The sequence below is a fragment of the Aotus nancymaae genome, unplaced genomic scaffold (genome assembly GCF_030222135.1).
Source record: "Aotus nancymaae isolate 86718 unplaced genomic scaffold, 86718_ANA_hifiasm-v0.15.2.pri h1tg000036l, whole genome shotgun sequence".
Classification (NCBI taxonomy): domain Eukaryota; kingdom Metazoa; phylum Chordata; class Mammalia; order Primates; family Aotidae; genus Aotus; species Aotus nancymaae.
In genome coordinates this window covers 58,440,742-58,456,963 of record NW_026988450.1, presented here as the reverse complement: position 1 = coordinate 58,456,963, position 16,222 = coordinate 58,440,742, and the positions used below count along the sequence as shown (strand labels likewise).

Here is a 16,222-nt window from a genome sequence, read left to right as displayed (position 1 = left end):
CCCCCTCCCCTCAGGTATTTTGCCACCTCAGAGATGCGGAATAAGGAGTTTCATTCAGGACGTAGCCTCCTCCTAGTAATTTTTAGTTGAATTTTGTTTAACTAGATATTAAGAAGTGGCACTTCACCGTGTCCATGCATTTGTTCCTCACGCGCCCTTCTTTCAACCTGAGATGTTCTTTCCTTCATGCTTCTCTCTTTGCAGCCTGATTCTTCTTTTTATCTTGTATGCTATGAAAAGGATCGAGTTCTCAGTTATTATGTGCAAGGGACCCTCAGAATACTATGCTCCACAGTTGCAAAGTGACTGGTGAGAGAGAAGTGAATATGGTCTAAGGCTAAAATCAGTTTATGCAAATTGTTCCTCAACCAGCCTTTTTCTTTATATGCTTTTTTTTTTTTTTTTTGCTACAACTGCCTTTGTTCTCCCACCCTGACCCAGCAACCCCCTACGCACTTAACTTTGTGAACTTTGTGATAATCTACCACCACCGTCCTCCTTTCATTTTGCACCACGTTTTTATTAATAATTTAATTTCCAAGAAGGGAAGGATATGTTTATGACTCGTGCTCTGGAATGGTTCTGTGTAAAGTTGGATAAAATCATTTAATCTCTTCACCTCAATTTCCTCATCAGTACAATGTCCACACTAGTGCCTACTTCATGGAATAGTAATGCTTGCAACGCTTTCTTAGCACAGAGCCTGGCATATGGCAAACATTCATAGATAATAGTTGTTACCTCAGCTACTACTACTACTGCACTACTGCTAATGCGCTACTACAATATCATTTCCAGTAACTGCATTTCCCAAAGGCCATGCAGCCCCTGGCAGTCCCTTAAACACCTGCTCTAACTTTAATCTCTAGAATTCTGATCCCCAAATTCCAATCTAAAATTTCTAAAATTTTTTGGATTTAAAAAATCCAATTCTCTAGCTGGGCACGGTAGTACAGGCCTGTAATACCAGCACTTTGGGAGGCCGAGGCAGGAGGGACACTTGAGCCCAAGAGTTTAAGACCAGCCTAGGCAACGGGGCGAAACTCCGTTTCTACAAGTAATTTAAAAATTAGCCAGGTTTTTTGGCGCGTGCCTGTAGTCCCAGCTGCTCAGAAGGATGAGGTGGGAGGGATCGCTTGAGCCCAAGAGGTCAAGGCTACAGCGAGCTGTGATTGGGCCACTGCACTTCAGCTTGGGAGACAGAACAAGACCTGTCTCAAAAAACAAACAAACAAAAATCAATCAATAAATAAAAACAGGAACAAATCCAATAACCTATATTTGGATAGAAACATGTTTTGAATTTTTTTTTCTTAAAGAGTTACATGTTTGCTTTAAATGATTTATTATGCCCCAGGATATTTTCTTCTTTTCCTTTATTCTTCAGCTTTCTTTATTAAATTTGCCATTTCCAAATGAAACAAAACGAAAGGTATATAATTTTCCAGAAACAGCTAGTTACTGAGTACTTGTTTCCCAACACAATAGCAAAACAGAAAACAAAGCTCACTAAAGACTGCAAACTTAAAGTTTACTTTAGAATTACCTATAAAAGAATAATTTAAAATTATCTTTACTTGTTAAATAGTAAGCCCATGACTGGGATCACAAGTCAATAATTTGGGATTGGGTTTAGGGACCACTTCTTGGGAACAAGCAACTTTAAGTCCTGTCCTCTGCCCAAAGCTTGTGTGGGGTGGGGGTGGGGAACCACCAAATGTCAAATGAGAGGAAGATAAGGGATAGAACCTGATATATAAACTTCTTTTTACTCAGTGGACTAGAGTTAATTCTGCCTTCTCTGTGTCCAAACCATTTTGCCCACTTGAAAGCTTCTGATCAGCCTCTGCCCAATCGCCAGCTTGATTTATTCACACTATCAGCCTCCAGCCCACCACTTTCAAAGCCTACATAGGCTTTGTTCTGAGTTCTCCAGCTGGGGCTAACTCCAGCCTTGTCACCTGACCTGGCCCAGGAGGTAGGAGCAGACTGCAAACACAGCTCTCTAGTTGGAGATCTTTCCCAACCCATTTCCCTGGCTTTTCACCAAAGGGTGGGATTTTTTTCCTCAAACACAATTTTAGACCTGCTGTTCTAACTTGGACTTTAATGCCTTTTTATTAATGAGCAGCTGTTCATGGTTGAATACAGATCATAAAGTCACATTCATTTCTTGATCAAGTAAAACAAAGCTTTGCTACTCGTAGAGTGACAGCTTTGAGCAGACACATTTGAAAGCATGGGATTTTCTGATGATAATTTTAAGGAATTGTTTTATTAATCTTACTACTGGAGAATTTTACTTGCTTTCAAAATAATAAACTTTAATATTCTGGAAAATTGTAACTTGTTTTTTAATATTCGAAATCACCATATACTAGTTAGAGTCAATCACTTAATAGAGAAATCAAACAGTCTGAAGCAGATTTTTTATTTCTTTTCTATTGAATGAAAATTAACTTTCCATGAAGTATTTAAATAAAATTTTCCTCACAATTATTACTATAATTAGCAGTAACTTTTATTGCTCAATACAGGAAGACTCAAGATTTAGTAGCAATTTAGAGTTAACCAGGTTCCTTCAGAAGGGGACTGGATAGAAATCAAGAAAAATAATCCGTATCTTTTAGTAGAAATAAATTTAAATAAAAAGAAGAGGTGAATTCTCATTTTATGTTTATTAGTGAGGATCAGCAACATCATACCTCTGGCTAATGTCCGCATCATTATTAAACTTATAATAGAGTTCATCTGTATTATGAATTAAGTAGAGTTGATCTGAACAGGATCTGGCAGTCTAAGGCCTTTTGTTATTTCTAACAGTAAATGTATTGAGATTCATACAACCAACAAAAACAGTAGATTGTAACATTATCTTGTACATGAATTGAAAAAGTAAAAATGGGAGACTCATTCATTGAGCTACAGCATCATGGACCTTATGACTTTGACCTTGAACAAGTTGAAGCCTCAGTTTTCTCATCTGCAAAATTAGGTTAATAATTCCTGCTTTATGGATTTATTTTGCAAATTAAATATTATACCATATGTGTAAATGTGTTGGAAACACAGCAATAAATTGGTGAAAGCTTTGAAACAAACAGATTTATTATCTTCAAGATCAGTGCAATCCCCTTTAGCTCACAACATGGAATAGTGCTTCCAAGGAATAGAAGTGAACTTTATGTACATCAGCAACCAAAAATAGACGTGTTTACTTTATTTACATTTTTACATTAACATGTATACATGTTAATGTACATGTATACATTAACATAGGGAAACAGGGAAAGCCAGAAATCAACTCTCCATACCCCACTTCTACCTCCTTTCTTCCCTTTGTTTTAAAGGCATAGGGTGAAAGAGCAGCTGTCAGAACTAGCACACCTACAACCGTTCCCCTCTCTCTCCAGGCTTTTATTCAATACTCTTGGGATATTTATCTCATAACAAGATCTGTTGCCAAGTTTTGTCTGTTCTCTCTTCTCAGTGTCCATCATTTCAGCACATCTAGATATCGAAATGATCTGGTAACTTAGTCTTCCATCAATTCAAATTCACTTGGGAGCATATGTGTCTTGATTGTTGCTTTTTAAACTCTTAATTTTGAACTGTTGTCTTGGGATCTCTCTCTAACCACCTATGGCCCTTTAAGGCATACCAGAATTTCTTGTTAAAGGAGTTGGTCTATGTGTACTGTACATTTCATACAGTGAAAATTAACTCCTCATGGTGGAATCTATTTTTTTTACTGTAGTTCTTATTTGAAATTAAATCCTTTAAGGATTATTTTTACTTGAAAATTAAATCCATATTATAATCATATTAGAAATGTTTGATGTGAAAAATTTAAATTTATTTCTTCCTAAGAATTTATAGAATATATGTGCGTGTGTGTGTGTGTGTGTGTGTGTGTGTGTGTATATATATATATATATGATCATCTGCCTAAATGCATAAATTACTGTAATGAAAAACCAAAGGAAAATGCTCTTGCTATGTAGCCAGGCACAGTCATAAATATCTTGCACAAAAGGAATTATTTTTTTTTGCTCATAGGCACAGAGCCCATTACCATAGCAACCATAATTACTCAGTCTATAACTGGGTATGAATTTTATACACTGCTACTTCAAACATTAAGGCTGTAAGGGTAAATTGCAGTTTCTGTAATATTTTGAAAAGATTTCTTAATCTCAAAAAGCTAGGAGAGAAAAAGTTTCATCATGCTGCCTAATCATTGTTTTATTAAAAAGTTTATTTAACACTTACCATGGGGAGTGTGCTAAGCACTTCAGAGAAGTTGAAAGAATACATAACACGTAACCCCCCAAAAAAACTTCTCTAATAAAATCAGCATTCATGGGTGAACAGCATTCTTAGGAAAAACAGTTTTTTCATGACCATCTTTCTAATTTCAGAATGATGGAATTATAATAACTACAGTACTATATTAGGACTTGCAAGTAAGGCGGTAAGAGGTTTGTAGCTGGTCAGACTGCCCACAAGTATTCAAGTACCTACTGTGTCCCCTGTGGCAGACTTTTCCTGTTTGGTCTTATACAATGTGTTTGTAGCTACTCTCTGGGTAAGGGAAATTGTGGAATAAATCTTAATGTTTCTTTCACTGGAGACTGAACACTGCTTGAAGCTGCTGCCATCACAGGGAAGATGAAAAAGCCCACTGATGAGCTTAGAAAAAGGACAAGACCCCCCAACTGTTTCAGTAGGTTCCCCAACCCAACACCTAATGGATTCAGATCAAGGTTTAAGGATTTCCATTTGGGAGGGTATAGGTAATAACTCAAAGATGCATGTGGTATTTTAACCCTGGCATTGTCCACCTTTCGCAGTAGGAAGGATTAACTCTCTGTTCTCTTGTTCCTTTCAAATTTTGCCATCTCAGACATCTGGTGAAAGCAGGAGGTATATCTTTTAGGATTAGTATCATCATCAAATAACAATGAGACCCTAAAGGAGCAAGGGATGGTAGTATAGGGCACCACAATGCCAGGAACCCAAACTCCTTTGAGCTGAGCTCTCTGGGTTCTGGAAGAGGTACAAAAATATTCTTCACATCAGAACATTGTAAAAGCAATAAAATTGTTTCCTATCTGTAGTCTTTACTTACCTAAAGGTTTAATTCAATCCACTGGAATTTTTTTTGTCAAGATTTTTCTGTAGATTTTTAATAAGGAGATTTCCTAATAAAAGTTAGGCAGCAGTAAAAGGCACTGGCCTTTATCCTCCAGGTCTCTGGAGCCCTCTTGCTCCACGTAGCAGGAAAAACAGGAAGGGGTGAAGGAAGGGCAAAGGGATGCATAATAGCTATGTTTTAAGGACAGTTTCTAGAATATGCCATGAGATAATGTCTGTTTTTGTAACCCAATGCACAGAAGTTGATCACTTTCACTGCAAGTGAAGCTAGGAAATTGTCTTTGTTCTAAGTGGCCCTGTGCCCACCCCAATAATTCTCATAATTAGCACTCACATAGTGCTTATTACATGCCAGGCACTGTTCCAGTGTAACAAGAAGCCTAACTGTTTACTGGGCCAGGGATTGACATGATATAGGCAACATTATGGAAATAAAAACCACAAGAGTGGCTATAATTTATTGAAAACTTACCGCCTGTTAGGCACTGTGTTACATGTCATATATATGATACCATCAGTCTTCAAATACCACACTTTCCACATTTTATAGTCGAAGAAACTGAGAATAAGGAAAACTAAGAACTTGTCTGAGGGCATAAAAGTGGTAAAGTATAAACCAAGAATTTGAATGGGAATTTGAAGTAAACACTTTTCACAATGAAGCACTTGCCCATTCTTGAGGAAAAGTGGGAAGCAATTAAATGTTGGACTTTGGGCTCTGGAGTTAAATTGTCTGGGTTTGAATCCCGACTTTACCATTAGTAGCTCTGTGAACTTGGGAATTTTACCTAACCTTTCAATGTTTCAAGTTTCTTCATTTGGAAAAGGGAATAAGGTTATCCTCATAGGACTGCTGCAAGGAAAGAGTCCATGTAAAGCACACAGCATAGTGTCTGGCATGTAGTGAACATGTGATAAACCTTTATTATTGATAATTGTTATTATTAGTGCTAGGGGTATTTTAAATAGCACTTTTGGATATAATAGATAAGAGGTAAAAACAGATGAACCATCTAGAAGTCACTGCAATGATCAGAAGGTGATGGAATTTAGAAAGGAGTAGAGACAGTAGTACAAGATATAAACATTTCACTTATGAGAAATACAAAAAGCTATTCTTCTTAACTTCTTATTCTCTGTTTCTTTGACTAAAATTGGAACAATATATTTACTTCACCAACATTTCAGGTCTTGGATAGAAGAGTATTAACACACCAAAGGATTTTTATGACTTGTTCAAGAGCTAGATAGCCACTTCTTAAAAGTTATTTTAAGAATTTAAACATCAATTTCTAAGGAATGTTCAGAGAAATATTATTTAAATGCAAAAACTTTAAAAGCAAAAATAAATGTTGCTTAGCATATGAATAAAGGATATGTGAAGCCACATTGCCCATGGTTCCAATAATTCAAGCATTTTTAAAAGTAGTAATTAAATTGTAATTTGTCTGGAATAAGCAATTACGTATTATAATTCTAGAAAGTTCTTAAAAAGCAGATAGCCAGAAACCTAAAGCAGTTAAATCAGGAACTTTTTAAAAGTCTGTGGCTAAGAAGCAATTTTTAGAATCCTTTTATTGCCACATAACTTGTATTAGAAAATTTCCTTATTAAAAACTAACAAAAAAATCTTGACAAAAAAATTCCAGTGGACTGAATTATACCTTTAGGTAAGAAAATACAGATGGTGGACAATTTTATGGCTTTTACAGTGTTCTGGTGTGAAGAATATTTTTGTATCTCTTCCAGAACCCAAATGTAGGAATTTGTTTCATAGATGCTGGAATTGCAGTTTTTGGAATTTAGTTTTCTAACAGAAAGGAAGTATCACAGAATGAAAAGTAAACTGATTTGCCTTAGGAAGCCTGATTTTTAAGTCTTAGCATGAAATGGCCCATGTTGGGTCTCTTTCCCCCTCCCTATCTCAGGAACAGAGGTTTTTCACCCCACCAGGGTTGGAACTGAGAGGAGTATAAAAGTGCTCTAGTACCTGGTGCTGTACAATCAAGTATCAATGCTCTCTGGACATGGCAAATGTTCCTCATGAAGGGGCTTTCATGTATACTTTCAAGACTACCTTGTCACGGACCTCTTATCTGCAGTTCCTTTAAAATTGTAACTCTTTCTATTCTAGCTGTTTGTTTGAACTTTTTCTGCAGCCCCTAGGCCTCCAGTGGTCCTCTCCCAGTTTCCTTCTACTCCCCTTCTAGGTAGCCCTCTTGAACAAGGCATAAAGCCTCCATATTGCTAGCAACCTCATGCTCTCTCTCTGTCTGTCTCTCTCTCTCTTACACACGGCCCACATCATATTCATGGGACACATCCTTTGCCCAAGAAACTCTAGGTGATGCTCTGCTGTTACCTTCTAAACTACAGCCCTAGACTTGGCTGCTATCAGCTACTTCAGCCAGCTACTCTCTGGTTAGATGCATTAGCCACGACTCAGACACCACTCCATTGTGTGCCCCAAACCTCAGATAACACCTGTTAAGTTTTTTATGAGCCTAATGAAAGTCTTTTTCTTTTTACTTGGTATTAGGAGCTAGTACCTCACTCCTTTCCCTTTGAAAAGGGGCATCCCCAGCACAGCCATTTCCAAAGAACTGCTCTTCAAAAATCCTCCTTTAAATCCCTACTATTTTAAGCTTCCTAATTTAAAAAGTGTAACATCTTTGTCTGGTATCTGCTTTTGTACTTTGTCTTAGCCAAAAATTCTATTTGAGTATCTGGTTAAAACTGTACCCTCCACCAGTACTAGACATTTTTTTAGATGACAGGGAAAAAAGTGTTGTATAAGGGAAAGCCCCTGCCTTCAGGGCATTTGCTATCCGGTGGTCTTCACTCTTGCCACCATGCTTTCTGCTGAGACAGCTTTCCTTAATCCCATGCTTTATTCCTCAGCACTCATCCTGGGCATCTTCTGGAAGCTGCCCCTCATCCATCTCCATACTCACAAGATGCTCTTTCTCCCAGGCAAGTGCCATTGTCTGTGCCACCCAGACTCCACCCATCTCTCTCTCTCTCTCTCTCTCTCTCTCCCCTCTCCTCTCTTTTTTCTGTCTCTCTCCCTGAGACAGTGATCATGCTGTATTGAAATGGTCTGTTTCCACTCTTTCCCCGAATATCTGAAAACTCTTGGAGAGAAGGCATAGCACCTTATTTCTTGTAGCCTTCCTACTTACTAGAACACTTAACAGACACTGCTCAAATGAGTGAAATGCCACATTTACCAAGATATTTAATTTTACTACTTGGTAAGTGTTTATACATTTTCTGCTAAGCAAGCTTAACAATGATCTGAGGTGCATGTACCAGGAGATGGTATACAAGAGACAAAGGTATGGGTTTTGTTGAATTCTCTCAGCTGTCCCAAATGTTTGCTGAGTGTCACTTGCTGGAAGGTAACTTTCGTGAGTACCAAATCTACCAGCTCTGGATAAGGCTACAATGTCTTTATTGGGAGTTCTGTCAAATTAAGTATTCCCTTTAGAATTTTCTGAGTAAAAATTTGCAATTTTTAATAGTATTAGAGAGTTTATTTAACTTAGCTGCATTAGTCTGTAGCTTCTTTGCATTCTACAATTTATCTTCTTGAAAATAAGTTTGTTCTGTTCTATTGTCGACGTCCCCACACTTTATGCTTCATTCATGTAGTAAACAGTGTATACGCATCCACCAGTTGAGGGAACACCCTCAACTGGTGCCCAAGATTGAGGAGAGTCATCCTTTTCGTAGTGGCAGTTTTGAGTGGGAAGGAGGGATAGGCAGAGAAGGAGTTTGGACTTGTTCCAAGAGCTCATTCCAAGGACAAGAAAACTTTTCTTAGAATATTGGCCAGAGTTTGGCAAATCCAGAAATACAGGACAGTCTAGAATTCCTGAGATTACTGTGAATCTGAATGACAGCAACTCAGATTGTGTGAAAATAAACTCATCTTTCCAAAATCCTTAGAAACTAGAATGGCTTAGATTGTTGGAAATCAAAGCCTTATAAATTGATAGAGAAAATAAGAACCATCCCCCTGCCCCAGTATTAAGAAAAATACTTAAAATGCTTCCAATCTGATGTAAAGAGCTTAAGTCTGAACTAGACAAGCACTTTCAGTTATTTAAAGGAGTCTATGATTTGTTGGTACAGTAACTTAGAGGTGTCATATCTACTTCCAAATGACAGATTTCTGGAAGTTTATTGAAATGAAATAAGAATATACAAATAAAAATAATCAAAACAAATTTATATTTTGAAGAAATCTGATTTTTGTGTTTAAAGTTAATTAGTACATTTTATATATTATAAAAATATTTTTAGTATATTTTCATGAAAATGCTATAGACTTTTGCCTGTTGCACAACAAAATAGCTAATAAACAAGCAATTCTCGTATTTTTATTTTCAGCCTCTTCTTCAGAACAGCACTTTAGTAGCTTCCTGAAAAATGAAAACAATACAAAACAATTTTAAGTAGTAATAGCATACAGTATAATTTATAATATATTTCATTAATTTTAACTTTTCTCATTTTTTTATGGTATAGTTAACAGTATTTCAAAGTTTACCCACTTAATGTTAGAATCAGTAATGGGTTTTTTTGGTAGAAATTTATAGATTTTGATGCTTATACAAGATTTTTTATTTTTCACGTTTAAAAATACACATTTAAAATATAAGGTCTTTTATTTGGTGAAATTTCATGATTCTCTTAAAAGTAGTATATTGTTAGTTCAGAATGCAAAGTTATAAAGAATCCAGCATTTTAATTCATTAATGGTGTTTAAATTATATCTTAATTGAAAAATGGTAGTTTATTTAGTAGGAAAAAAGAAGACATTGATTAGTCTTTTTATTTGGAAAAGGTCCTGGAAAAACTTAGGAGCTATATCATTTACTAATTATTTGAAAATAGAATTATATTAATTTGGTAAAGTACCAAAGTTGTCAGGAGTAAGCAGGATGAAATTCAATAAAGATTTTTGCACTTAATGAGGCAATGCAAAATGCACAAATATATATTGAGCAATATTTAGCTAATTAGATCTTATATTTTAATGCTTCTGGGAAGAAATAAAGAAATATTTGTCATCCTATTGTAAAATAAACAACTGGTCTTACTTTTATTACTATTCTGGAGACAAGAAAATTGGCATAAAAATAACATAAAACTCCATCTATCATCAGCTATAAGAGGCCAAGACAGGGTCTCTGCAAACTATGCTTCTCCCTTGACCACTGGACTCCAGTTGATTTCTGCCATTAGGAAAGAAGAAAGGATTTCCTTCTTCTTGTTTTCTGGCTTTCTAAGAAAGACCCCAGTGGTTTGTTTCAGCCTCCAGATTGTTTTGTCACTTCCCAGCCTTACTATGTCCCCTCATCCTTTAGATTTAAATTTAAAATCTAGTATTGGCTTTCATTGTTCAATATGCTTTAGTATTCTTCTAAATTGTTACCCCACCTCAAATTCCTCAACTTTATTATACAGTATCTCTTATGTGACTTTTTTTCACTAACCTGTCAGAAACTCTCCCCCATTAAATGAATTACAAACTGGTTAATATGTTCCAATCAAAGCTCTTTACAATTTGCCTACAATACCCCTGTACTCAACATCTCCCCTTAACTCAGAGGTAAAGACTTAACTTTCACTTTCAAGATTTAAAATCAATTAAACCACATTTTTAGTACTTATAATATGTAAGGTATACAGTCTTCTAAGTGCTCACAATTTGGTGAGGAAGATAGATTTGAATATAAGCTTAATACAAGTACACTATAGAAAGGACTGTAATAATAGTACAAACACAAAGTGCACTTGGAGACAAAGGGAGAGGAGAATTAAATGTAGAGTGGGAAGGAAGAAGGGAAACCTGCTGGATGAGGTGGCATTTGAGCAAGAACTGGAAGGATGCTGGGAGAGGTGACTTTGGTGAGTAGAGGCAAACAGCCTAGGTATAGATATAGGGAATATGTAGGATGGAGAGAATTCTTACTGGAAATGATTTGGTACAAGGAGGCAGTCTTCAAATCTGATTTCAAGGCCTTTGATGTTGGTTATATTTTTTTCATGTAGTGAGAAATAGTTGAGGATTTGAGATTACTGTTAGCATTACGTAACCTAAATCTGACAGCAATATGGAGGCGAAAATGGCACTGGCATTAACTGAGATGGGGAAGCTGGAGAAGTATATTTGAAGGAGATGATGAGGAATTCTGTGCTAAACATGTATAACTGAAGATGTTTTATTCCACTGCCATTTTTTCGTTGCTCCTATCATGTTCCTGTTCTTGAGTGCCTTTTCCCTCCCTCTCCAAATCTTATATATTTTATACAATTCTGACTTTCATGTGTTGATAATGCAATGACATGTGCAGTCATCTCTAATCATATAGGAACCTCTCCTTTTTAGTAATTTCTCTAATATTCAGTGTCTCTGTCTGCCTATCACTTCCAGTACTACTAGCATCTTTATTTTCCTTAGTGAAACCACACCTTCACCATTCTCATTACCTTACCCCACGTGACCCAGGCCAAGCTAATTAGAATGCTGTGGCCACAATGATTGGTTCAGGAATGGGCATGTGACCCAAGCCAGGTCAATGACATAGCTTTGGGGCTTTTGCTGAACTGTTGAGAAAGAGGTTAGCTCTGTCTGCATTGGCTGAGGGGCCGGTAGAGGATGATAACGGGTACCTTTGTAATGAGGATTTGGGGTGATTAAGAGTCAGCCTGGGAGTGAAGCTAACACCAAAGAGAGTGGAGCTGATTAAAAAAGAGACAGAGGTTCTGGAAGATATCATTTGAGTCCTTAGATCCAGCTGTTTGAGAAACCAGACAACTTCTGGACTTTTCAGCTAAGTGATCACTTTACTGCCCAATCAATTCAAGCTAAGAATCTGCATCCTGCAATTCAAAAAGAGTTCTGACATGACCTGCACTTTTACTTGCCACTTTATGTATGTATGTATGTATGTATTATTTTTGAGATAGAGTCTCGTTCTGTCACCCAGGCTGGAGTGCAGTGGTGGGATCTCAGTTCACTGCAGCCTCCGCCTCCCAGGCTCAAGCGATTCTCTTGCCTCAGCCTGCTGAGCAGCTGGGATTACAGTTGCGCACCCCCATGCCTGGCTAATTTTTTTTTATTTTTAGTAGAGTCAGGGTTTTGTCATGTTGGCTAGGCTGGTTTCAAACTCCTGACCTCAGGTGATCCACCTGCCTCAGTCTCCCAAAGTGCTGGGATTACAGGTGTGAGCCACCGTGCCCAGCCTTGTTTCACCACATTCTTAGAGACCAACATGTAGTGAATAACACTTTCCATAGGTTGTCTTGTCTCTGCCATTGAGGCTGTTACTTTCTCTTTGTCCCCACAGTAATACCATGCACAAGAGCTGTGCACACAGCCTTTACCCAGTAAATACTGGTACTTCAATATGTGGAGAAATATTATCTTAATGAACTCTACTTACTTAAAGTTATATTCACAGTCGAACTGCAGCCATAAATATTTCCAAGAGCCACATTCTTCCAATCAGACAGCTAATTACTACAGTCATTATCTGAGCAGATGTACCCACAGTTGATGCTTTGCTGTTGCTGCTGCTGCTGCCGCCACTGCTGCTGCTACTACTACTGCTGCCACTGCTGCTGCTGCTGCTAGAGACAGACTCTGCCTGCAGGCTGAAAGTTCTGGATTCTACCCGAACAACATTATCCAGTATGAATTCAATCTTATAATTTTTACCTGGAAAAAAAAAGCATCATAGTGTTTGATTTGTTTTTACTTGTTTTCAAACAGTTCTAATTTGGTTTTCATTGACTGAAAAAACGCTATTTAGATCCTGATGAAATATTTTTGAAAGTTGAGTTAAATAAATTAGTTTAAGTACAGGCAAGTGTAGACAGGGTCTCAGAGTTAGATGAATTCAATCTGCCCATTAACTGAACAGTGGGGAAGCCGGGTAGATTTTCTTTCTGAAGCAGCAATACCTTCTTCTTAGGGCCCCTTCCTAGTGCCCAGGACAGGGCAAAGGCTGTTGGAAATGGACATGAGGGACAATAGGGAAGAGAGATGAAGGTGTTGAATCTGTTTCACCCCTTCATACTTGACCTAGGAGTGGAGAAGCATCGGTCTCAGTTGGGGGAGGTGGGGATGGATACTGAACTTTTTATTTTGAAAAATTTCAAACAAGAAAAGTGTTGAAAGAATAATGCAGCAAAAAATCATATGCCCTCTACTCAGATTCCAGATTCCAAAAACTTCTACCATCTTTCACATTTGTTTGAAGTTAGATGCTATTTTTGTATTACAAGACTGTAACCCTTTCTCATTACTTCAGGTAGACATTTTAGAAACATTGTTACTTGTGTTTAGAATGTAAAAAACTTAAAGAGCCCCCATCCAAATATTACTTAACCTCCAGGTTAAATCTTCCCAGAGTTTTTAATATGAGACAACCAACATATTTTCCTTGCTATCATTTCTTTTGGGTCTACTGCTATCATTAATAGTAGTCACCACACAGAATGGTGTTTCTAATATTTGTACAGCCCTGTAAGTTTTTACTCATCTGTTTTCTCTGTTGTTTCCAAAAAGTCATTTCTGTTTTTTTTTTTTTTTTGGAAGAGAATATAATTAGATCTTGATCATGTCTGTGGTTTCATGAACAGTAGCAAGTCATTATATAACTTTCAGGATATATGGGCACTGTACTATAGAATTTTCTGTCACTGACAATTCCTGACAATGGTATATTAAATTTTTTTTTTCTTTTTGCATTAAAAAATCTGAATTTTATGACAGGTGAATTTTTTTATTAATTTTTTTGATGAGCAAATTATTTAGGGTAGTCCTTTTGATTTTCTCCTCTGGAAGTACTGTGACGAAGCCCAAGCTAGCCTTATGGAAAGACCACATAGAGGAGAACTGAAGAACCCAGCCAAAATCCAGAATCAGGTCCATGGAGATATAACCTCAATAAAACCATCTTAGCCAGCCCTAGCTAATAGAAATTCACAGCTGAAGCCCCAGATGTTGTGGAACAGAGATGAGTCATCCCGGCCCAAATTTCTGACCCACACAATTGTGAGAAAATCAAATGGTTTTAAATTATTAGATTTGGGGCTAGTTTGTTACATAGCAATAGAAACTGAAACAAACACTAAACATCACATAGGATGCTAAACAAATTATGTCCCAATGTCTGTTAGCAATACCCTCTTTATTCAGAACTTTTTCTCCCACTTGTTTCTCACCCAATTCTTCCATCACCATTTTCTGTGTTAGAAACCACAACCCATATCTCCTCTATCCAAGTACCCTGCTTTGCTCGTTATGTAGCTATATGTAGAAGAGAGGTGCTGTCCTGTCAGGCTGCAGTCTGATCAGCAAGGGGATTTCCTTCAGTGCAGTGACTGTGGGGGTAACCTGCTAGAAAGAGTCAGTGAAAGATGTTCTGTTAATTTTCTCACTAATGCTTTATTGTTATTATAATTTTACTGTGGTTAATCTACAAACTGACTAATTGATTTAAAAATAATGAAGAGATACCTATACTTGACTTTCCTTATTGTACATAACCAGGGAACTGAGATGCCACACTTGATGAAGAAAAGGGGAGAGGGAGAGGAAGAGGGCAGGGGAGAAGGAGATGGTAAGAGAGAGGACAGAGTGGGGAGGGAGAGAGGAAGGGAGGGAAGGAAGGGAGGGAAGGAAGGGAGGGAGGGAGGGAAGAGTGAAGAGTGAAGAGTGGGGAGGGAGGGAGGGACAGGTGAAGAGCACTGGTTCTTTTCCATAGCAAGTAGGATAGACACTCCAGGAAGGGAGGGAGGGAGGGAAGGGAGAGAGGGAGGGAGGGAGGGAAAGAGAAAGGCAAGGAGGGAGGGAGGGAGAGAGGGAGGGAGGGAAAGAGAAAGGCAGGGAGGGAGGGAGGGAGGGAGGAAGGGAGGAAGGGAGGAAGGACGGACGGACGGACGGACGGACAGGTGAAGAGCACTCGTTCTTTTCCATAGCAAGTGAGATAGACACTATAGGAAGGGAGGGAGAGAGGGAAGAAGAAAGGAAAGGAGGGAGGGAGGAAGAGAGGGAGGGAGAGAGAGGGAGGGAGGAAGGGAGGAAGGAAGGAAGGAAGGACGGACAGATGGACAGGTAAAGAGCACTGGTGCTTTTCCATAGCAAGTGAGATAGACACTCCAAGAATTCTGAAGGAAAACTTAATGTATTAAAGAAAAGTGCTTTAATTATTATTTTGTTGCCACAGCAAAATGCCAAAACCTATTTTAGTGTGTTTGTGCTCCAGTGATCCTGGGTACTTTTGAAACATTGTAGTTTGAAGACCTTGGTCACAAGGTTGGGTCTTTGCCACTGAGCACTTATTGGGTCCACCCTCATGAGGAGGTAAGCAAACATCCTTTCAGTAGGGTTATTGTCAGGTGTCTCATTTCCCATAAAAACATTCCATTTGGGCTGATAGTTAAAAGAAGCTAGCTCTGCTCTTAACCAGAAAGCAGTGGAACACTAGATACTTATCTAGGAGCACAACACTGAACTCATTGTCATTTAATTATCAAACATTAGGCTGAGATACTGCTGCCCAGTAGGCAGACTGGATATATCTGGTGTAGGGCACTACCAAAGCATGGAGAAACAAAACAATCAGGGGAAAAAAATTGATGGGGGTGCCTCTACATAGCCTTTTCAGACGTTAAGGCCCCTAACTGTCTTAAATGGGCCCGAGGTTGGAACAAACAACAATGGAGGCCTTTCTCAAATGTAAGCAGTTTATCCATTTCATTCCTTTAGATATTCTACATTTTATCACCAAGAGAGATCTGTTTGGGAATATATCATTCAGGCCCTAGTATGATGGTTTTTACCAATCAGAGTCATGTCATCAACCTATATGAAGATAGTATTTAAAAAACATAATTGTAGCAGTCATGGCTGTATTTACTGCATCAATGATGATGATATCACTTAATACAGATTAATTGTGCACACTTTCTGAGAAGTCACAGGAGACATTAGTTCTGTTCTCAGAGAATATTATTAATTCTCCACAGCAACTGGTCTCTTTAT

At 37.8% G+C, this 16,222-nt stretch overlaps 1 protein-coding gene across 1 annotated transcript in view; it reads right to left on the bottom strand.

Moving 5' to 3' along the window:
• Nucleotides 1-9,376: 9,376 nt before the first annotated feature.
• PKHD1L1 (PKHD1 like 1) overlaps nucleotides 9,377-16,222 on the bottom strand; it is a 151,828-nt gene continuing 144,982 nt past the window's right edge. Inside the window, exons 77-78 of the mRNA XM_064384533.1 lie at nucleotides 12,615-12,889; nucleotides 9,377-9,584 (exon numbers count right to left, since the gene is read on the bottom strand). Of these exons, the coding sequence (XP_064240603.1) occupies nucleotides 12,627-12,889 (263 nt within the window). The 3' untranslated portion in view covers nucleotides 9,377-9,584; nucleotides 12,615-12,626. The remainder of the gene's footprint in view (nucleotides 9,585-12,614; nucleotides 12,890-16,222) is intronic.